The following is a 22,906-nucleotide window of genomic DNA, read 5'->3' as shown; positions in this document are numbered from 1 at the left end:
GGGGCGGGAAACTGCACGGGGACACCAGGAAATTCTTTTTCACCGAAAGGGTGGTTGATCGCTGGAAGTCTTCCACTTCAGGTTATAGAGGCCAGCAGGGTGCCTGATTTTAAGGCCAAATGGGATAGACACTTGGGATCTATTCACAGAAAAAGGTAGGGGAAGGTCATTGGGGTGGGCAGACTAGATGGGCTCTGGCCCTTATCTGCCATCTGTTTCTATGTTTCTATGTCCACCGAGTTGAAGGCTGCGGAAATATCAAATTGGAGTAAAATGGCCTAATGACCTGAGCTTAGCAATTGTTTGATTTTAGTGATTAAAGTGATGGAGGAGTTCGGTGCTCTGCTGTTTTCGGAAGCCATACTGGGATGTATGAAGGCAGGAGTGTTGCTCCATGTATGAGGCTAGCTTCTTGCCAATGTGGGACTCGAGGATCAGAATGCCAGCAATCTGTCTGTAGTTGGTTGCTATGGAGAGGTCTGCTTGGGCTGTTTTTGGTATAGGGGTTAAGGCTATTTTACCCATTTCTTTGGTTAGGTGTCCTTGGTTCAAGGAACAATTTAGCAGGTTAGTGAGCCAGTTAATGATATGATGCGGAGCTGCTGAAAGGTAAGGAGGACAGTTGTCAAGGGGACTGCTTTGTAAGGCTAGTTTTGATATTGGGTCTATTGGTATCGGGGAAGGAAAGGTTAGTGAATTAAGACCAGATCTGGTCTGCATTTATGGGTTCAGTGTATTCCATACAGTTATGTTGGGATAAGTTTGATGAGGCTGTCTTGGCAACTTCTGATTGGACCAATTTGACTTTGTTGAGGAAGAAATCTTCAAGTTCTTGGGCTGAGATTTTGTTGGAGAAGGTTGCAGAGTCTTGGTTTGGGGGGGCTGTCTGTTGCGTTACCTCCTATTTTTACTGGCGTAGTAATTTTTCTTTGTTTCAGATATGTTGTCCTTATTTTTTTATGGCTGTCATGTTTTTCCTCCATTTCCTCTCTAGACATCTGCATAATTGTTTGTCTATTCTTAAGGACTCCGTAAACCAGGGTGAAGTTCGGTTTGGTTTTATTTTGCACGGGTGGAGGGGGGGGATTCAGTATCTAGGGTTCTGGCTATGATTTTGTTCCAGTTGGTTATCATTGAGGAGGTATTTTCTATCCCAATACCTTTCAATTCAAGGCAGTTTACAAAAAAAGAGTTGATCTGGACATTCTCAGGGAGCTTACAGAGTTGATAGATAGAGCAAGCTTACACGAATTGAAGACTAGCATGAGCGATGGGTTTTGGAGGAGGGTTTATAAGGTTTTTGATTAGCTCATTTGACAAATTTTTTGAAAAGTATACTTTTCAGTTCTTTCCTGAATGTTTTGTAGTTGGTCATCTTGGTCAGTAGCTTGGAGAGGTGGCATTCGGTGCTCTGGTGGCTAGTAGTTCATCATATAGTTTTTTGCTTTGTATGCCTTTTGCTGGGGGATGGGCAAAGAAAGCCTATGTTCTCCTTGGTCTTGAAGTGTTATTTCTGATCAGGTATTTGTTTAGGTTGCTGGGACCAGATCTATTTAGGGCTCTGAAGAGGGTACAAAAGAATTTATATTGTATGTGTGCTTGTATTGGGAGCCAGTGTGAGTCTTGGTAAGCAGAGTGATCGTATTTTGTCAATGAATATATCAATCTAAGAGCTGTGTTTTGCAACATTTGTAATTGTTTTAAGGTATAGGTAGGACATGACAGGTATAGGCTGTTACAGTAGTCCAGGAGGCCCAGGATTAGCACTTGGACCATGAGACTGAATTGTTCTTTGTTGAAGTATTTTCTGATTTTTCTTAGGTTGTACATGGTTACAAATGCCTTCTGGACCATTTTGCTGATTTGAAGTTACATGGTGCAGCCCTTGTCTATTATTATTCCCAGCAGTTTTAGGTTGGGTTGTAGTGGGTATAGGATGGAGTTTAATTCTAGGTTTGTTATGGAAGGTGTTTTTTTTTTTTTCTAGAAGTAAGAATTTGTCTTTGTTCAACTTTAGTTTGTGGTCTCTCATCCATTATGATACTGTTTCTAGTGTTGTATGTATTTTGATTGTTTTGTCATTAGTGGATTGGTCGAAAGGCAAGATGATGGTGATATCATCTGCATAGCTGTATGAGGTTATGTCTAATTTGTCTAGGTATGTGCCGAGTGTGGCTATATAGAGGTTGAAGAGTATTGGGAATAGTGGTGAGCCTTGGGGGACTCCGCAGGAATTGTTCCAGGTTTCAGATTGTTTTTTTATTTGTTTTGACTCTGTATTTCCTTCAGCGAAGGAATCCTTCAAACCAGTTGTAGACTCTGCCTGTGATTCCTATTGCTTCCAGTGTTTGCAGTAAGATGTCGTGATCTACCAAGTCAAATGCTGGGTGAGGTATAGTTGAATGAGCAGCATTTTTTTTGCCTTTGCTTAGGTGTCTGGCTATGTCTAGGAGAGAGTAGTAATGTTTCTGTACTGTGTTGGCCTCTGAAGCCTGATTGTGAGGGGTGGAGTCCATTGTGGTTTTCTAGGTATTCTGAGAGGAGTTTTTCTACGAAGCCTTCCATTATCTTGGCATATACTGGTATTGAAGCTATGGGTCTGTAATTGGATGGTTGATCTGTGGCTCCCTTAGGGTTTTTCAGGATGGGGGTTATGATGATCTCAGAGATCTTGCGCGAATTGGCCTTCTGGGAGCATGTAGTCTATTGTAAGAGGTGGGTGCGGAATTTGGTGCTGGCAGCTTGTAACAGGTTTGGGGGACAGTGATTGAGGCAGCATGATTGTATTTTTTGTAAAGTCTGTCTAGGAACAGCCATTGTATGTTCAAATACTTGAAAGGTATTAATGTAGAACAAAATCTTTTCCAGAGAAAGGAAAATGGTAAAGCCAGAGGACATAATTGGAGGTTGAGGTAGACTCAAAGCAATATAAGGAAATTCTTCTTTATGGAGAGAGTGATTAAAGTGGATGCTTGGAATGTGCTCCCGAGAGAGGTGGTGGAGAGGAACACGGTGACCGAGTTCAAAAAAGCGTGGGATGAATACAGAGGATCTAGAATCAGAAAATAGTAAATAGTGAAGAACTAAGGCCAGTACTGGGCAGACTTGCACAGTCTGTATATATCTGGCTGTTTGGTTGAAGACGGGCTGGGGAGGGCGTCAATGGGCTGGAGTGAGCTTTGATGGAGACTTCAGTAGTTGGAACCTAAGCACAGTACCGGGCAGAGCTCTGGATTCTTTCCCAGAAATAACTAAGAAGAAAAAAAAAAAAAAAATTAGATTGAATCAGGTTGGGCAGACTGGATGGACCTTTTGGGTCTTATCTGCCATCATCTACTATGTTACTATGTAAGCAGCAAGAATCTTAAAATCTACAAGTTCTGAGTTATACAAATCTGATTTAACTGCTTTGAAAATGTAACTCATTCTTAATCCAGGGACTGCTAGCTGGAAAACAAATACAGTATCTAGATTTACAACTTTTATAAGCACCTAAGAACAGAAGCCCTAATGAAAAATATCTGGGTAGTTCTCATTTGAACTGTACCTTTATTTTTTATTTCTTCCTCTTTGCGTCTGAGAAAAGCTTGAACTGCTGCAGACTGAACTCCTTTTACCTTTGGATCCTTTTTAGGTGGACCTGCAACCAAACTGTATCTTTTCTGTAAGATAAGATAAAACACACCAAAGTCAAAGTTTGAATTAGTTATTTTGCTCTCTCATTAATTCTGCTACTTGTTCATTCGTCTCTACCTGTTCAAAGCATTACCAATCAACATTGAGTAATAATGGAAAGGAAAAGTGATTCTATATTTACAAGCTAGAGGGATCTGAATTTGAGTTGGACTATACTATTCCTGAACCTCCATTCCCTATAATTGTAGTTCCCAAACTTGTCCTGGGGGCAGTGCATATATATCTCTCTCATGAATGTTCATTGTAGATACTCTGGCAGATTGAGGAACTCACAGGCCATGTTTGGGAACCACTGTTCTATAGTCTTGATTCCCAACCCTTCTTCCTAGCAAAATGTCATCTGCATTGCACATCTGTTAGCCTCTTCCCATGGCTTTGCTTTGAGCTGGTACACTCTCATCCTGATCTGTTATCTCAAGCTATTTCCCTCCTGCTCCAAGAATGACTAGCTGTATGCATAAGGGGGATCATGACTATAAAAGAGAGTGTGTCAGCAGGGACCCTCCTGGCCTAAGATCCCAGAGGAACAAAGTTTGAGCTATATGATCCATCTGTGTGAGAATGAGGAGAAAACATGGTGAGTGCACGATGAAAGGACAAAGGGCAATGTGGATGGTAAAAGGGCATGGGGAAGGAAGTATGGTAGTAAGGAAGGGACAAAATGACTGGATCAAGAATATAGGCATGAGTGAGGAGAGTCAGGGGCAAGAGTGGGTGGGAGAAAGAGCATGTGGGGCAAGTGAGCAGAGGGTGAGTGCAGGGGAAGGATGAGCAAGTACCAAAGTAAAGCGAGTGATGGGAGTGGAGAAAAGGCAGCTTTAATTCCTTTGGAGGATATGGAGAAGAATAATGTATGGAGCTAGGGTTGAGATTATAGGGTCAGGTAGATTGAGTATGGTTCAAGAGTATGCCATATTCTATAATATCCTCCTCCAAGACCTCCTGTACACATACCTCTTTTCTCCCCCCCCAAAAAAAAACAACAAACTAAACTAAAATAAAAACATCCATAGGGACCTTCTTTACATACATACATACACCTACAAGCAGTTTCATAACAATGCAGGTCATAGAGTCAAACTATGAGTGGCCATCTTGATGAGGGGGGATCTAGTACAAACAGCAAGGCTTGAATTCACAGGCCTCGGAAAAACTGGCATGGCCACGTTTATTTCAGTCTTGGGTATCTACAGCATCCTTAGACTTATCTTTCCCCTTGCTATTTAGCCAATAGATTGAACAGGATACAAATATTTCACTAAAATTCAGAAACAAGAAACTTAAAAGCATCAATGTATTTAACATGCCTTATATTAAATCTGTTCTATACCCAAGTATGACCATAACAACTTTTTTTTTCAAGAATTGCACTGGTTGCCAGTGGAGGCACGGGTGAAATTTAAGTTTGGTTGTTTTTGTTACAGGGTTAAGAACATAAGAATATAATAGCTTTACTGGGTCAGATCAATGGTCCATCAAGCCCAGTAGCCCGTTTTCACAGTGGACAATCCAGGTCACTAGTACCTGGCCAAAACCCAAGGAGTAGCCATATTCCATGCTACCAATACAGGGCAAGCAGTGGCCTTTCTCAATAACAGACCAAAGACTTTCCCATCAGGAACTTGTCCAAACCTTTCTTAAAACCAACTATGCGGATTTAAGGTCATCTGGAAATATTGGATGAAGGCAGGTATACGTACTTTAGATGATGTTATCTCTAATGGTAAGCTGTTAGAATTTTCACAATTGCAACACAAATATGGTCTTAACAAATCACAAAATTATAAGTGGTTGCAACGTATAATCTTTGCTAGATTAGTAAGTGATATTAAAGTGTATTTGACTGTATATTTGTTACACTTGTTGACAGTTTAAAAATAAATAAAGAATTGAAAAAAAAAAGAAAAAGTATTTCCCTGTAACTTCATCGAAGGTCCCCTAGTCTTTGTAATTTTTGACAGTGAAAAATCGATCCACTTGTACCCGTTCTACTCCACTCATATCTCCCCTCAGCCATCTCTTTTCCAAGCTGTTTGGTCTTACCCCTAAATATTTAACTAATCTTTTTTTCTTTCCCATTAATAAATATAGGAGTGGTTTGCATCTGAATTTTGTCTTTCCGCCTGTAAAAGGTTGTAAACTTAAAAAAAATCATAAACATTTATTTATATTCCGCATATCCCACAATTCTATGTGGATTACAAATTATTCAGGTACTCAAGCATTTTTCCCAATCTGTCCCGGCGGTCTCACACTATCTAATGTACCTGGGGCACTGGGGGATTAAGTGACTTGCCCAGGGTCACAAGGTGCTGGGACTGTAGTTCTAACTACTGCACCACCCATTCCCCACTATTTTTTGTCTTACCAGGCGGCTCTATGGGGTAAGGATTTGGATCAATCGATTATGTCCTCCAGTTCTTACTTGGAATTTAGGAGGCATTTAAAAACACACTTATTTGCCAAATATTTGGGTAACTAATTTTGTCAATCAATTGCATATCCTGTTTTTTGTAAACTGTATATAACTTCACGGTCCTGCGGTATAGAAGCTGATTGTTAAGTTATCATATGGCATAGCTGCCATCACATCACCAAGCACTATAGCTCAATGGTGTAAAGGGCTCTATCTAAATCCAATAACTGCATGAAGAATGAATCCATGCTAGTAACTAATATTGTCATTTAAACTATGCCACAGTATGTACTGTTTGAATATGTTCAACAAATAAAAATGTACTTTGTTTAATCAGAGAACATCTGCATCCAGTCAATTGCCATCATTTTTTTTTTTTTTAGTTCAAAATTTTTATTGGATTTTAAAAATACAAATAATGGTCAGGAATAAGGTGCAAAATGTAACAAACAAAAGATGCATAGAAACTGAACAGGAGTACCGGTATATGCATCTGGGAGAGAATAAAAAACTCTGCTATAATAAAAGTATGCAAATAACCCAGTATCAATGTAGGGTGAAAGGAAAAGGAAAGAGGGGAAGTAAAGAGAAAGGAAGAGAAGTATAGGTTAGAAGTAAGTGAATCAGCAGAAGTCGGAACAGTCAAAGGAGAGATTGAGAATAAGATTGCATAAAGGTGTCCAAGTATTGCCAAGGAGAATGTAAAGTGGAGGACGAGGTAGCAAGTCTCGATAGTCTTGTTATATTTAATTTTTCAGATGTGAATTGTTCATATCGATGGTATAAAACAGAGTGAGTTCCACCAAAAAGTGTAATCCAGAAGGGAAGCTGATTTCCAGTTTTTGAGAATGTGCATAAGGGCTGTGGCGAATATTGTGTCAATCAGCTTAGGAGGACAGAGCAAATGAGCAAAATGTGGATGTTGCGAGCATAGAATAATCATATCGAAATGAAGATCATGTAAACACAAGGTAAAAGCTTTTATAGTTTTCCATACACGAGACCAGAATGATTGGAGTGCAGTGCAATGATATAACATATGATCCAAGGTTCCTTTGGCAGACATACAGTGCCAGCAATTAGGATCCGGTCTCAGTTTCGCTTTCCACATATGATGAGGTGTCCAGACAGCATGCCACATGAGGAAATATAAGGACCGAGATACTCTGGATGAGAGGAGTGGGCGATTGGTTTTGGTCCATATAGTCATCCAATCAACTGATGATATCGAAATAGTGAACATGGAGGCCCACTGTTGTTAAGTCTGAAGAGGAAAGCACATAACGGTGATCCCGAAGAAGTTTGTAAAATAGAGATATAGCCCCTCCACAGGAAAGGGCTTTGTCACTCCACTGGAATAGAGTATGAGGAGAAGGAGAGGAAGCAGAGTGCAGATTGAGAGAGATAATAGCTGAGGTAAGTAAGTTACATTGAGAGTGGCTAGGTTTGAACAGAGGATTAAGAGAGCAAAGAGTAGAAAAGGGGATGATCAAATTATTATGAAAAAGTTGACCCACCATCCAGAAGCCTGCATTTTGCCAATGTTTCCAGCAAAAAGGTTTGCCATTATGTGTAAGTTTTGGGTTATTCCAGAGAGACATGGTATGGCAATCAAGAAGAGAGTTCCGCTAAGTCATCCAAACATCGTATAGCATGCTGTGTCACACTCAATAAAGAATAGCATTTCAAGCGACGGGGGATATTCATAGTACAGAGGGCTAACAAAGGATATGGCTGACAAATATATGTTTCCATTTCTAGCCAGGGAGGGAGATCATTTGGAGGTTGAGGTCTAATCCAACAGGAACCATATTTTGCTGAAGAGGCCATGTAATAAAATTGAAAGTCAGGAAGGTTCATGCCGCCATTATCTTTGGAAGCATTTAATTTGGAGTAAGCTATACGTGTTTTTTTATTATTCCAAATAAAAGAGGAGATTTTTCGATTAATCCATTGAAAAAGGGCTTTGTTAATTCTAGAGGGGAGCATGGATAGAATATAATTGAGTTTAGGGGCTAGGGTCATTTTAACTGATGCTATTCTGCCCCACCATGAGAGAAATAATGGGGACCAGTTGGATATAATCTTATTAACAATGGATTTAACTTTGGAAAGATTGAGTTCCATTACAAGGGAGGGGTCTTTATGAACCAAAATACCCAAGTATTTGACAGCAGTATGTGACCAATTAAACGGAAAGGATTCTAAATCAAATTGTGAGATAAGGTCATTGAGAGAGAAAAGTTCAGATTTTTCCCAGTTAACAGAATATCCGGAAAGCAAGGAGTATTCATTGATGATGTTGATAAGTACGGGGAGGGAATGGATCGGATTACGAATGAATAGAAGTATGTCATCTGCATATGCAGCAACCTTGATTTGTCTACTTGAGGTGGAGATTCCGTCAATAAGAGAGTTTTGACGAATGACGATTAACAATGGTTCTAAAGCTAAGTTAAATAACAAGGGTGAGAGGGGGCAGCCCTGTCGAGTGCCTCTGTGTAAATGGAATTTCATAGAAAGATTATTATTTATCAAGATTCTGGAGGCAGGTTGAAAATATAGCGTTTTTATCCAGTCAGTAAAATATTTGCCAAAATTGAACCATTGAAGAACCTGGAGGAGAAAAGGCCACTCCATGTGGTCGAATGCTTTTTCCGTGTCAATGGCCAATCCAATCACCGGTTCAGGGAGATATTTGACATGAGCATTGATATGATGAAAAAGGCGCAGGTTATCACCAATGTAACGACCTTTTATGAATCCAACCTGGTCTTTGTGAATCAAAGTAGCTATAACTGTATTTAAACAAACAGCAAGAATTTTAGCCATGATTTTATAATCCAAATTTAAGAGGGATATGGGTCTGTAATTCTTAACCAATGTGGGATCTCTGTCAGGCTTTGGAAAGACTATTATTGTAGCCTCAGCAAAATTATATTGCTTCTCTAGAGAAAGTGGATGAAGTTGTAGTAATTTAGCATGTAAGGAGCTAGGGAGGAGCCAAATAATTTGAAAAATTCGTTAGTAAATCCATCAGGGCCTGGAGCTTTATTTTTGGCCAGTAGGGATATTGAAGTAAGTATTTCGGAAGACGTGATAGGAGAGTCTAAATTGAGTTTGGTTACTTCGTCCAATTTAGGGTGATCCATGGTGTCCAGAAAAGCATGGAAATTGGGTGTTTGTGAGGGAAGTTCAGATGAATAAAGGTTAGTATAAAACGATTCAAATTGTTTTAAGATTGCGTCTGTAGAGGTAACCGCTTGGCCTGGCACGGTGTGAATAGAGGAGATATTAGTTTTTGGTTTTTTAGTGTTAAGATATCTGGCGAGGGGCTTACCCATAGTGTTATCTCCTATATAATGTCCTGAAGCCAGCACAAACAGATCTTTCCTAGCTCTGGAGGAAGAGAGACAATTATATTCATACTTCAATTTCAATAATTGTTGATAGATAGAAGGGTCGTAGGAGAGCCCCGACATATGTTGTAATTCAAGTTGTTTAATGTGGGTTTCTAAATCTTTTTCTTTCTGCAATAAAATTTTATTTTTCCATGCGGAAAGTTTAATAAATTCACCTCTGAGGGAGGCCTTATATGCTTCCCAAATGATGGAGGGACAAATTTCAGGATCTTTGGAATTAATAGCAAAAAACTGAGGTGAAGGATTTTATTTTGTCAACAATATCGGAATCTAGTAGCAAATAGTTATTCAATCTCCATGTCGGGGATCTGGAATTGGAGGACAGTAAGGTGAGGTGTAGGGATATAGCTGCATGATCAGTTAGAGTTATCAGGTGCAAAAGCACTGAGGAGAGGACATGAATAAGTTGGGAGGAAATCAGAAAGTAATCGATTCTGGTGTAGGTCTGGTGGAGTGGAGAAAAGTGAGAAAATTCCTTGCCTTTCGGATGTAATAATCTCCAGGGATCTTGCAGGGAAAAATTTGATTTAAGGTTGATCAATTCTTGATAAGATTTAGATTGTGAGGGCTTACAAGAAGAAAAGCGATCTAGACAATAATCTTGTATTTGGTTAAAGTCTCCCCCTATAATCAAGGGATAAGAATTAAATTCAATGAGGGCGGTCTGCAGTTCTCGAAAGAAATCTGGGTGGTCCAAAACAGGGGCATAAATGTTTAAGAACACATATTCTAGTGAGTGTAACATAACATGTGCCAAACATCATCTTCCCTCTGTATCAGTCCTCTGTGCCAGGATAGTTATGGGAAGGTTTTTATGAAAAAGCATGGTTACACCATTTTTCTTTCTGTGGGAAGCAGGGGACGAGATAGAAGAGTAGCCAGTGATGGAGAATTTAAGTGAAGCTGCAGAGGGAAGATGGGTTTCCTGGAGGAAGACCACATCAGGGTGTTTGGAATTAATATAATTAGATATTTTTTTCCTTTTGATGGGGTGATTTAGCCCATTAACATTGAATGACATTATGTGTAAATCAGCCATAATCAGAATGAAAGAACATACAATCAAGTATATGCAAATAAAAGCAATACCAAACAATACTGTTCCGTATATATCTAATTTTCAGGGTAGAAAGAGAGGAAAGGAGAGATAGGGAAGATAAGGAAAGAGGAGAAGCACATATCATAGAAATGTAAAATAAACACATGTAATACACAGAACAATTTATGGGTGCACCTGCAAGAGAGAGTGAGAGACGGTAGGAGTGACATAGAAAACAGCTCCACACCATTTCAAGAAATTAAACACTGTGGTTCCAGCCAAAAAAGGGCAATAACATCAGATGATCAGGTCATAGCATTCTTTACAGAAAGAATGAATTCTTTGAGGTCCTCCGGGTCAGTGTATGAGGAGGTGCGATTGTTGTATGTGACTTTCATACGAGCTGGATACATAAGACCATATTTAGCTCCCATGTCTTTAAGATCTTGATGGTGAGAGAGGAACATTTTCCGTTTAGATGCAGTGGACTTTGCAAGGTCAGGAATAATGTAAAACCTTTTTCCTTGGTAAAGGAGCTGCTGATGCGATTTGGCAGCATTCATGATTTGCAGCACATGCGGGAACCGCAATACCTTCGCGATAATTGGCCTGGCAGTAGATTGATGAGACGGGACCCAATGGGCGCGCTCTATTTCAAGCGGGGTCATGAAGGTAAGGCCCAGTATTTTCGGGAGGAGAGAGGTGAGAAAGGCAATCATGTCTGATCCCTCAGACGATTCAGGAATCCCGATGATTCGTAGGTTATTTCGGCGGCTGCGATTGGCAATATCTTCAATATCCCTTTGGAGGGTAATGATTAGTTTTTCATGTTTATCCACGAGGAGAGATTTAGTTTTTAGTGCATCGGTCTGTTCCTCTAAGACATCAAGGCGATGTCTAGCATCGACGAATTGAGAATTAAGTGACTCAAGTTCCTCACGCACCATTTTTGTAGCCTCAACTTGTTCCTCCATTACTAATTTGAAGGAGCGCATTTCTCGGATCATAATGTCGAGTTGTGACTCCTCGTGGTTGTGCGCCATTTTTTCCGGCGATTCAGTTTTAGGCCGCTTACCGCTCAGAGGCTGAGTCGGGGTCGAGTCGCTCTTGGAGTTTTTCGGCGGCGACATGGGTGAATGGAGCCCTTTGCAGGGGAGGCAGAGAGGCGTTGCAAGATTTGGCTGGAACGCACAAATATCAGAAAATTGGTGCGGGTGTGGAGGAGCGATCACTCCATGCGTCTGCTCACGTCGCTGCGCAGGCTCCACCCCCCCCAATTGCCATCATTTATACTATATTTTGCCTGCAGAGTGATTACATTTTTAAATGGGTATCTGTAAAAAACTAGTTTCTCAAATCAAGCAACATACAAGTTTGCTATTTTGGGGGAGAACCCCATAGCCAGACTAGTTCAAGTCAATGGGATCAAGGTTCCCTTCAGCTGATGGAGACAGAGTAAAGCTGCTCATGTTCCCTATACTGTTGGTGCAGTGGGAAAACCAATCAGAATGCAACAACCAAAGTCATCCTATATATTTGTTGTTTGATGAGGTTAAGTGTATAATGGTTGCTGTTTTGTTTTGGGGTTTTTTTTGCTTATATTCTTTAGAACAAAAAAATGTGAATCTTTCTCCTCATTCTTTTACAGTTTCCTCCCTATTGACTTCCCTTGGAGGGTTTCTGCACCATATAAGAGTTGAGTATGTAGATGTGAAAGATGAATAAACAGCCTCTTTTTTGCTCTTTTGTGTGCTTCAGACTACTCCAACGTCCATGTTCACATTTAGTTGTTTAAGGAGACCTTCTGCTAAGACATTTGATATTTGGTGAATATAAATGCGACACATGGACATTCGATGTTTGATGAATATTAATATGATTGATTTATATGCTATATTTTTTCCAAAGATTATCTTTATTAAAAATTTACCACAAAGAACAGTCAAGTCAAAACATATAAATCTGTTATCATTATGATCCAATCTCATGGTCTAGAACACCCTCCCCAAGCCCCTTTCCCAATAGCAATGAAAAACTATTGCTCCTCTAAAAACATACAACACCCTCCATCTGTTATGCTTGGAAAATTATTTAAGTCTACTGTGCAGTTGAGATAATGAATCCAAATTATACATCTGATTTCTCCACAATATCAGTTGGGGGGGGGAGCTCTGGTTGTATCCACTGTAGTAATATACAGAGTTTAGCAATTAACCATGTCTGTTGTATACATGCTCTGCCTCCTCCAATTCAAAATCATCTTCTCAGTCCAGCAAGCTTTTTGCACTTTTAGGCATGGCATGGCATGGCCTGACAGGCAGTTCAACTGATTCCACAGTTCCACCCATAATTGAGTAATGCTCAGTAGTGCTGCCTGATTCAGGAAAAAAATTGATTCGATTCAGCCTACTGAATTGATTTTTTGATTTAATTTTCCTGCCTAATTGGGTGGTTTTTTTTTTTTTCAAATATCCTAGTGGGTTTATTTTATAGCCTCTTAACCCACCCCACTTCCTTTGCCCTCTCCTACCCACACTGGTGCTATGGTGTAAACCAGGGGTGCCCAACGCGTCGATCGCGATCGACCAGTAGCTCAGGAAGGCAACTCGAGTCGATCGCACTCGTGTTGCCGTCCTGATCTACGGGCCGATCAGCCTGCCGCTGCTGAACATTAAAAAAAAACCCAAAAAAACCGGCTTGGAGATTCAGCCCCTAGCAAACTTATGCTCCGGGCTCTAACGTGTGCGTGCAGGCTTCTCTTCTCTTCCCTCCGAAACCGGAAGTTATGCCCGGGGAGGGGGAGGGGGGGAGAAGGGAAGCCTGCACGCACAATGTAGAGAGCCCTGAAGCAAGCGTTCGCTACGGGCTAAGGCGGGAGACATGTTAGTGAATCATTTCCTCTTCTTGCTGCCGGGTCCTGCCTACTTTCTGTTTCCGCGAAGGCAGGACCCGGCAGCATTTCCCCCAACAGTTCCTCGCGATGCTGGTCGGCCGAAGCAGGGAGAGGTTGGGGCGGCGTAGGCTTTCGGGCCTGTTATTGGTGGCGGTTTGGGTCCTGGTCCCCGATGGCAGTTTGGGTCCCCGATGGCAGTGGCAGTGTCTTGGGGGAGGGCAGGGAGAAAGAAAGAAAAAGGGCAGGCAGGGAGACAGAAGGAAAGAAGAGAAACAGAAAAAAAGGAAAGGGAGGCAGAGAGAAAGAAAGGGCAGGGAGAGAGGAAGGAAAAGTTGGGGGAGGGAATGAGGTGTGGAGGAGAGGAAGCATACAGGCTGAAAGAAGGGAAGAAAGACTGGATGCACAGTCAGAAGAAGAAAGTGCAACCAGAGACTCATGAAATCACCAGACAAGGTAGGAAAAATGATTTTATTTTAAATTTAGTGATCGAAATGTGTCTCAATTTATATCTGCTGTCTATATTTTACACTAAGGTCCCCTTTTACTAAACCGCAATAGAGTTTTTTAGCGCAGGGAGCCTATGAGCGTCGAGAGCCAGCGCTGGGCATTCAGCGCAGCTCCCTGCGCTCTAAAAACTGCTATCGTGGTTTAGTAAAAGGGAGGGGGGTATATTTTTGTCTATTTTTGTATGGTTGTTACTGAGGTGATAGTGCATAGAGTCATCTGCTTTGACCTCTTTGAAAAACCCTGGAATAGGAATGATGATTAACATTTTCTATGCGTACAGTGTGCGTTGTGTTTTTTTTAAATTTTATTGTTGGTAGATCATTTTGACTTGGTCATTTTAAAAGTAGCTCGCAAGCCCAAAAAGTGTGGGCACCCCTGGTGTAAACAAAACAAAGACTTTTCCTCTTTGTTAAATCCTAGCTCATGTTCAGTCTAACACCAGCTCTGGCAGAATACACATTTCAAATCTGACATATTGTAATCACAAAACAGAAAATAAAATTATTTTCTCTACCTTTCGTTGTCTGGTCATTATTCACATCATGTTGTTTCCAGCCTCTGGGACAAACGTCTTCTGATAACTCGCTTGTCAGGGTCTCCTGCCCATTTGTCGCTTTCTTTTTTCTCTGTGCTAACTATCCATCTTCCATCTCTTTCCTCCCCTTCCATTTCCCTTCCCTCCCCCGGAGGTCTGGCATCTTTCCTTTTTTCGTCTCCAACCCCGCAGCTGCAGTGATGGGCCCCACCATCCCCAGATCCACCATCTCTCCTTTTCTCAACTATCTTTTTCATCCAGCATCTCTCCCTCCTTCCTAACCACCCAGGGATCACCATCTCTCCCTTTCTCTTCTCAACTACCCTTCTATCCAGTATCTCTATCCTCCCTAAACCATATCCCTTGAGTCCAACTTCTCTCCCTTTCTGTTCCTTCCCTTCCTAAATTCCATTGTCCACCATCTCTCGCCCTCTCTCTGTTTAGACCCATTTCTTTTCCCCCTCCCAGCTTATGCATGTCACTTTAGATCCCCATTCCCTCTGTCCATGTACTGACATCAGGGGTAGGATTGTGGCAGAGGGAACGTACTGTGGAGGACAACGGAAGCCTGTTAGGATTGCTACAGCACCGGCGATCCTTTTCAGGCTGCCCTAATTAGTTTAAGGTAAGACTGGGAGGCCAGCAGATGTGACAAATGTCTGACGCACCTCTCGACTGACCCTCCCCCCTCAAGCAGGAGCGGTAGTGGATGGCCAGCAAGAGGCAGTGCTGCTGCTCCTGTTTTAGGAGACCTGAAGGCACGGAGAGGAGAGTTGGTCAACGAATCAGCGAACCCAATTTTTTTTTAATTAATCGATTCACCCGAAGTGAATCGATGCTCGGGCATGTCCACTAACAATGAAAGTATATGCTATTCACATTCCCACATTTCAGGCTATCTGCAGATCAATTTCTCTAAATTTTATGTACCCATCTTATAAGGAGAAACTATGCCTTACCTCATAGGGTTTTTTTCCTTTAGTCCTCGAAACCATTCTGCACAAATGGGTTATCCCTTCCCACCAGCAGATGAAGGAAGAGAAAAAAAAACCGAGTTCTACCAGTGATATGATTTAATGAGACAGAGTCAGCATGGGTTCAGCCGAGGGAGATCTTGCCTCACAAATTTGCTTGACTTCTTTGAAGGTGTGAATGAATATGTAGATAAAAGTGAGCCGGTTGATATAGTGTGTCAGCCTAGAGGCCTCTGGGAGATTATATCAATCTGACCCTGGCATGGGAAGGCAGATAGACCCTTAGTGCAGGGAAACTGTTTTAAGTAGCCCTGATTGATATATTTTAAGTTTCAAGTAGCCCTGCTTGAATCATGGCTAGCTAAAAGGTGTTAATGTCTGATTAAGAGGGTGCTTAGGACAATGGTGCACAGATCAAGCCAGAGACTTAATCCCATCACCATGCTTACAGGTATCTCACCCTCCTTAGCAATTAAATTAACCATTGTTTCAAAGTTTACAAATTCTAAACAGAAAGATACTGGGGCATACAGGTTTCTATATTGAGTCAAGGTATAAAAGCCTGCTCTCTGCTCTATCAAGCTCTCTCTCTTTTTTCTATGGAGCTATCAGGTATCAGGAGAGGGGTCTTGGCCCTCTCTCTCTCTTTCTATCTAGCTATCTCTTGGCTTGACATTTTGGCTCCCCCTCTCTCTGTCTATCCTTCCCTTTATCTATAGAACACGAAGCTTCCTAGAACTGCAAGCTTCTATGTCCCTCTCTGTCTCTGACCTCTGTAAGGCAGTGAGACTGCTTGCTCTCTGCTTAAGTGTAATGCTCTCTGCTTAATTGTAATGCTTATAAATATTACTTTTCTGTAAGACTATTTCTATAATATATTCTTTATATAATCACCCCTGGCTGTGCTTCTTATTTGATTCTATCCCTAATGAAACTTCTGTGAAGGAACTGAACCTGGGACCTGGCGTCTGTCAGTGCGCATTTCACTTAACCCCTACCACCTAATATTGTGGGGGCCACTTTCAAACTGACAGTGACCTCAAGATACAGTATTCCCGTATGGTTGAAGCACGCTTAGAGGTCTTGGAGGGTGGTCTCGTCGAGGCCGGTGGGACTACACTCACCGCCTGGATGGCCAGAGACTACGAGGGAGGCTTCTTTGGCAGCTGGACTGAACCTGAAGGAAGAGGGGACTTACCCGGAGCCAAGGTCTTCGAGGTCGAGGCCGCCAAGACCTTCAAGGTCGAGGGAGACTTGCCCGGGGCCGAGGTCTTAGAGGCCGAGGTTGAGACGAGACCATGGGTCGAAGCAGGAGCAGCCTCCATGGCCAAGAGCTCCGCAATTCTGGTCCTACGCCGCCGAAGAGCCCGAGGCGAAGAGTGGCACAACGAGGACAGGCGTCCGTCGGGTGATCAGCACCCAGGCACAGAATACACCAGCGGTGCGGGTCTGTGATTGATATAACCCGACCATACTGGGAGCACTTCTTAAACCCGGTAAGAGGCCGGGACATAAGTTTCAGACGGCTGCAGCCACGGCGAACTGGGAGCCCCCGGTCACTGAGTCGAAAAGTCAAAAATACATGATCAAGTCAAAACGAAGTAACGAATCGTACAGCGACTCCCGAACAAAATAAAGAAAGGCACTTAGAAGAATGCAGAGAAGAGAGACAGGGCTTTCTGGCTCCACAGAAAACTAAGAACTGAAGACCACGAGGAGGGGATGCGCCCTCTAATGGAGCGGGAAGGCACACGCTTGCGTGGGCAGCACTAGCAAACTTTGAGATCTTTAATCAAGTTTGCTTGAAAAGCTGTCCGCGACGGGGCTCCATGGATGACGTCACCCACATGTAGAGAATATGCTGCCTGCAATGGAGGAGAGTAAACAGTGGAGTGCCGCAGGGTCTGTACTGGAACCAGTGCTATTTAACTTATTTATAAATGATCTGGAAATTGGAACGACTTGTGAAATAAAACTGACTGCAGAGTACAAGCTGAAACGGTTTTCAAAACTGCTTTTTTTGCAGAGCTGCTTTCCTAAAATTTAAAAATCCATTGTACCATATTTCTAAAGAAAATTACCAGTTCTGCCATACAAAATTAACGTCTCATCACAAATCACCACTTGCACTTCACTGTAGATAGAAAATGTCATTTGGATTCTAGGACTAGCTCACATTTCTTCAAAAATGATTCTCCAAATATTCAAGCATACAAATCTCAAGGCATAAAAATATCCATTACCAGCTGCCCTATCCAAATCTTCTATGAACCTTAAAATCAAAAGCTTAATCTGGGGGGGAGGAGGATCAGCTCGTGCATTCCTGAGCACTGCATGCACACACTTCATCAATCTTTACCTGAAGAGATTTAACGTTCAACTAAAACCTCCAAGACAGATATAAGGACTGTAATTGTGATTTTTCTTCAAAACTCATACATTTGAGATGGAATAATTTGGATTTGGACATGTCTTGTAATTAATAGTAGCTCAAGAAATGCTTCCAATCTAAGTTTGTACCTGAGACAATAGAGGGTTAGGTGATTTGCCCAACAAAGGGTGACAGGGGGATTTGAACCCTGGCTTTCCTAATTCTCAGTCCACTGCCTGAATCAGTCAGCTACACCTCCACTTACAGATTCAGACATCTAAAACTACTCAGCCTTTAAAAACATGCCCAAGTAGAAGAGAATAGGCAAGTGCTGGGTCTTATCATGCAGTTGTCAAATTAGAACTTGCAAATAAAAGAAAAACCCATCACAATCAGAAAACCAAAATGACTATTTTCAAATCAGAAGCCATGAACATACTTGATTTCATATGCTTCAGTAGAACTGAAGTTTGTACAATAGAATGAAGTTTATGATAAGCTGCTACCATGTTTAAATGGAATGAAAAAAGCATAGATCAGCTGTCCATGGCTACAGCTGCTAAAGAACCTTCTGCATTCCATGAAAGAGCACTTTGTAACAGCTTTAACAGGAATTAGACTTGATGGATTGACACACCTTATACACTGTTACTCTGTTTCTATGTGACCACTTCAGCTGGTCCACAATGTACATCAATACAAAACAAACCCTAAAAAGCGCAGCAGTTACATCACCCTAAAAACATTCAAGTAATTGCTAGTTTGTTTTCCCGTTGGGGAATGAAATCAAGGGGTCTAATCATTCTTGCAGCATGATGCAACACCTTCATTGTTTGAAGAATCATACGGGCATATAATGATGTATTCTGATCTAGATTTAAGTTCTTTTTAATGGCCTGTAAACATGTCTGCTTTAAAAGAAATGTATTCTGTATACACGGAATACCCTCTTCTAAAAATATGCTGAAGGCAAACAAAGTTAGTGGCTGAAAGTGGACACAGATTTATTTTAGCACCACCGCTGTATCCAGGTACAAGCAAGGCTGTAGAGTCAAAGTTGGAGTCGAAGCAATTTTTGGGCTATGGCGTCAAAGTCGGTGAAAATGTGCCAACTCCGATTCCTAATACCCTGTTCCCCCAAAATAAGACCTTATCCCCAAAAATAAGCCCTAGCATGATTTTTAAAGATGCTCCTAATAAGCCCTACCCAAAAAATAAGCCCAATGCAGAGGGAAGGCCCTGAAGCAGCCCAGTGCTGCCGTCACTGCTATTTTTGGGGACCTCGGAGTGGAGGTATGTCAGTCTCACGGTGGAAGGGTTGGTGGGATTCTGCTGCACAGGTGGATGGGAGGGAGGGGAGGAAAGATGCTGCACATGGGAGAGCAGGAGAAAAGAAAGGAGAAGAATTGGGGTGGAGAAGAGGAAAGGAGAGATGATTTTTCTACATGAAAAAATAAGCTATCACCTGAAAATAAGCCCTAATGCATTTTTTGGACCCCAAATAAGCTATCACCTGAAAATAAGCCCTAATGCATTTTTTGGACCCCAAAATTAATATAAAGACAGTCTTATTTTCGGGGAAACATGGTAGAATTAAATTATATATTATGCAAATATTATAATGCTTAAATTTATTTCAAAGATAATTTGATTATCCCATTTGTTTCAGCATGTTTTACTTTTAGAATATATTTTGATATCAAGTTTTGATGATTACAAAACGCAATATATTTTATGATATTTAAATTAGAGAACATGGCACCTAGAGAATGACACTGGGTCAAAGTATGCCCCCGTCACTGCAAGCTTTGGGCCCACCCCATTCCTGTACCTGCGAACTGCTCCTATATAGATATACGAGGAGTTAAGAGTTGAAGTGGAGATTCCATAAACAGAGTAGGAAGGTTTTTGTGTACCGACTCCAAAGCCCTGGGTACAAGGAGCAGAAACAGCAGATGACGACCATATGGCCCATTCATGCCACCTTCTGTCCCTTTCACTCCATTAAAGATCCAAAGCTTTTTTAGATTCAAATATATTTTATTGAGCTAAACAAGATAAGTAAAGAATACATAAGATGAAGCACAAACAAGCTCAAATTTTGTTGTTATACAAAACCCCACACAATTCCCCCCACAAAGCTTTTTCAAATTCAGATGCAGCTTTTGTCTTCAGTACCTCAACCAGGCAGCCGTTCAAGGAATTCACCACTTTTTCCATGAAGTAGTATTTCCTCAGGTTACTTCTGAGTCGATCTCTTTTTACTTTCATCCTTAAGGAAAACTGCCCAACATGCCAACCCCTCCCCCACTGATATTACTAAAATAAGCTTTCCTCTTGCCCAATAACTTTTTACTATATAATTTAACTCACTAGAATGATAGAATTTTATAAATCGTGAACAGCACAAAGCAATAGAAATACATGTCAACAAGAACATACAATTAATCTAATCTAACCCATTATTGAAGATAAAATGTTATTTTGTTGAAGAAAGAGGAGCAGTTCAGAAATTTGTCTTACTACACTATTTTTAAACATCGATGGTTCATTTAAAAAAGAGAAAATACACTTATTACCTTTCAGCTTCCTACTAGAGACAATATTCAGTTTTGCCATGTGCCGAATGTTGCTACAATTATTTAAAAATGTATATACTGTATATTATCTATACGGTCTATATATCATTTCTATGGTGCTACTAGATGTACACAGCTCTGTTACACACATACATATGAGATAGCCTCTGCTCAACACAATTTACAGTAAGCGCTACTTTTAATTTAAATTTTAATCCTAATTAAATTGCACGATTAAAGATATGTTATTTATTTCCCACTGTAGCTCCTTGTTACTCTGGGCAAGTCACTCTATATAATATGTAAACTGTTTGGATTGTAACCACAAAAAGGCAGTTTATCAAATCTCATCCCTCTTCCTTCCCTAAAGGGCTAATTAATCTTCCTCTCTCTATCCCCAGATTAAAGATGTCTCCCTTTCTCTCCCTCCTTCATGACCAGTGACACAAACTTGGAGGTGAGCAGCACCAAGTTCTCCTCATGGTTGCTGAAGCTCATCACCTTAGCCATAGCTTCCACCAATGACCCTTTGAGTTTTACTTGCAAGTCACTCCCCCCACCCGAGACAGGAGACATTACTATTGTTACTACTACAGTGTTCTCCCTAGGGCCTTTTAGCTGGGTGCTCCGCCCAGCTAATTTAGATGACCGCCCGGCTATCATCCGATCGTGAATTCTGCTGCTGTGCTGGGCTGGAACTTCCTCTCCAACGGCAGAATTGACGTCGGGGAGAGGAATGCTAGTCAGCCTGACGCAGGGAAGCAGGGAGAGCTTGGGGCGGCGGCAGCTTTGGGGCCTGTTATCCGATGGCAGCGGCTGTGGCTTGGGGGAGGGCAGGGAGACAGACAGACAGACAGAAAGCAGGGAGAGAGGAAGAAAAAGTTGTGGGAGGGAATGAAGTCTGGAGGAGAGGAAGCATATAGGCTTAAAGAAGGGAAGAAAGAAAGTGCAACCAGACTCATGAAATCACCAGACAACAAAGGTAGGAAAAATGATTTTATTTTAAATTTAGTGATCAAAATGTATTTGAATTTATATCTGCTGTCTATATTTTACACTATGATCCCTTTTTACTATACCGCAATAGCATTTTTTAGCACAGGGAGCCTATGAGCGTTGAGAGCAGCGCTGGGCATTCAGCGCAGCTCCCTGCTCTAAAAACTGCTATCGTGGTTTAGTAAAAAGGGAGGGGGGTATTTGTCTATTTTTGTATGGTTGTTACTGAGGTGACAGTGCATAGAGTCATCTGCTTTGACCTGGGGAGGTGAGAGGGTTGAGAAGTGGGGGAGATAGTGACCTAGAACAGACATGAGGGTGGGAAGGGAGGAACATATACTGGACCTACAAATGGGGGTGGGGGTGATAGAGAGAGGAAGAGATTGAGGTGGGAAGGGAGACAAAACTATTTTTATAGTAACTTTCAAGCAACCAAAAACTACAGTTATCCAGTATCTACCAATCCCCATGGATGCCAGATCTACTGTATTTAGGAATATTCAAGTTTTTTTGGCAGCTTTTGGAGCAAGCTGCTGCAAGCCTGCCCAAAGATTCAGTGCAGTGGCTGGGGAGGAGGTAGGTGGGGGAGTCAGGAGCTGGAGAGAGTGGTCTGAGGATACCATTGGGAGTTGGGGGTTGAATTGGTGCAGGCTCTGGTGTTGGGGTGCAGTTGGGTGAGGAGGAATGGGGAGGGGACAGTTATAGTACTGTGGGAAGGGGCAGAGGAGAGACAACAGTGAAATTGGTCCTGGGGTGGGGTACAAAAGAAAGGGTAAAAAAAAAAGGAAGAGAAGCTGGGTGGGGGTGGAATATAGGGGCAGGAAGAATGGCCTCAAAGACAATGGAAGGAAGGATAGATAGGAATGGAGCTGCAACTGAAAGGGTGATAAATGCAGTGGAGGATCAATGAGGGCCAAAAGTATACAGAGGACTAAGGAAAAGGTGAAAGGTGAGGTGGTGGGTCTGGGATCAGTGGGAGGCAGGGTCTGGGCATGGAATAAGTGGGGCTATTCTTGCACCCGTTACTGTAATGGGCTAAAACACTAGTGATTAATAATGCATTATCGCAGAATTAACGGCAATTAACTTGCAGCCTTACTTACAATTTATTCAAAGACAAACTGGACAAATAAGGGATTAGGGAGATATTATGGAGAATTATTAAAAACCACAAGGGTACTGAGCAAGTGAATAGGGGTCAAGAGTTAAGAGCAGCCTCAAAAAAGGTAGGCTTTTAGCTTAAATTTGAATACAGCCAGAAATTACTTCAAAGGTTTAGCCAGTGGCATTAGTCCAAAGAGCATCAGATCTCATATGAACTCTGTTGGTAAATGCATACAGTGTTGGTAGTGTTGGCATTGTTTAAAGCAAAATTATTTTAATTATGGCTTCCTGAAACCTGGCATTTCCTGCTGCTCCTGACTCAGATGCTTTGTACTCATCAGGACAGACTAGAAAGACAGATGGATAGTTCACTT

General features: G+C 41.6%; 1 protein-coding gene across 2 annotated transcripts in view; it reads right to left on the bottom strand.

The window, feature by feature from the left end:
- The window catches only part of SPTY2D1 (SPT2 chromatin protein domain containing 1), a 120,270-nt gene that overhangs the window by 78,435 nt on the left and 18,929 nt on the right, over positions 1–22,906 (bottom strand). For both annotated transcript variants that reach the window (XM_033928057.1, XM_033928058.1), the window contains exon 2: positions 3,548–3,662. In XM_033928057.1, the coding sequence (XP_033783948.1) occupies positions 3,548–3,662 (115 nt within the window). The remainder of the gene's footprint in view (positions 1–3,547; positions 3,663–22,906) is intronic.

The sequence above is a fragment of the Geotrypetes seraphini genome, chromosome 19 (genome assembly GCF_902459505.1).
Source record: "Geotrypetes seraphini chromosome 19, aGeoSer1.1, whole genome shotgun sequence".
In the NCBI taxonomy this organism is placed as follows: domain Eukaryota; kingdom Metazoa; phylum Chordata; class Amphibia; order Gymnophiona; family Dermophiidae; genus Geotrypetes; species Geotrypetes seraphini.
The sequence above is the reverse complement of the archived record's forward strand: the minus strand, read 5'-3'. Positions and strand labels throughout refer to the sequence as shown.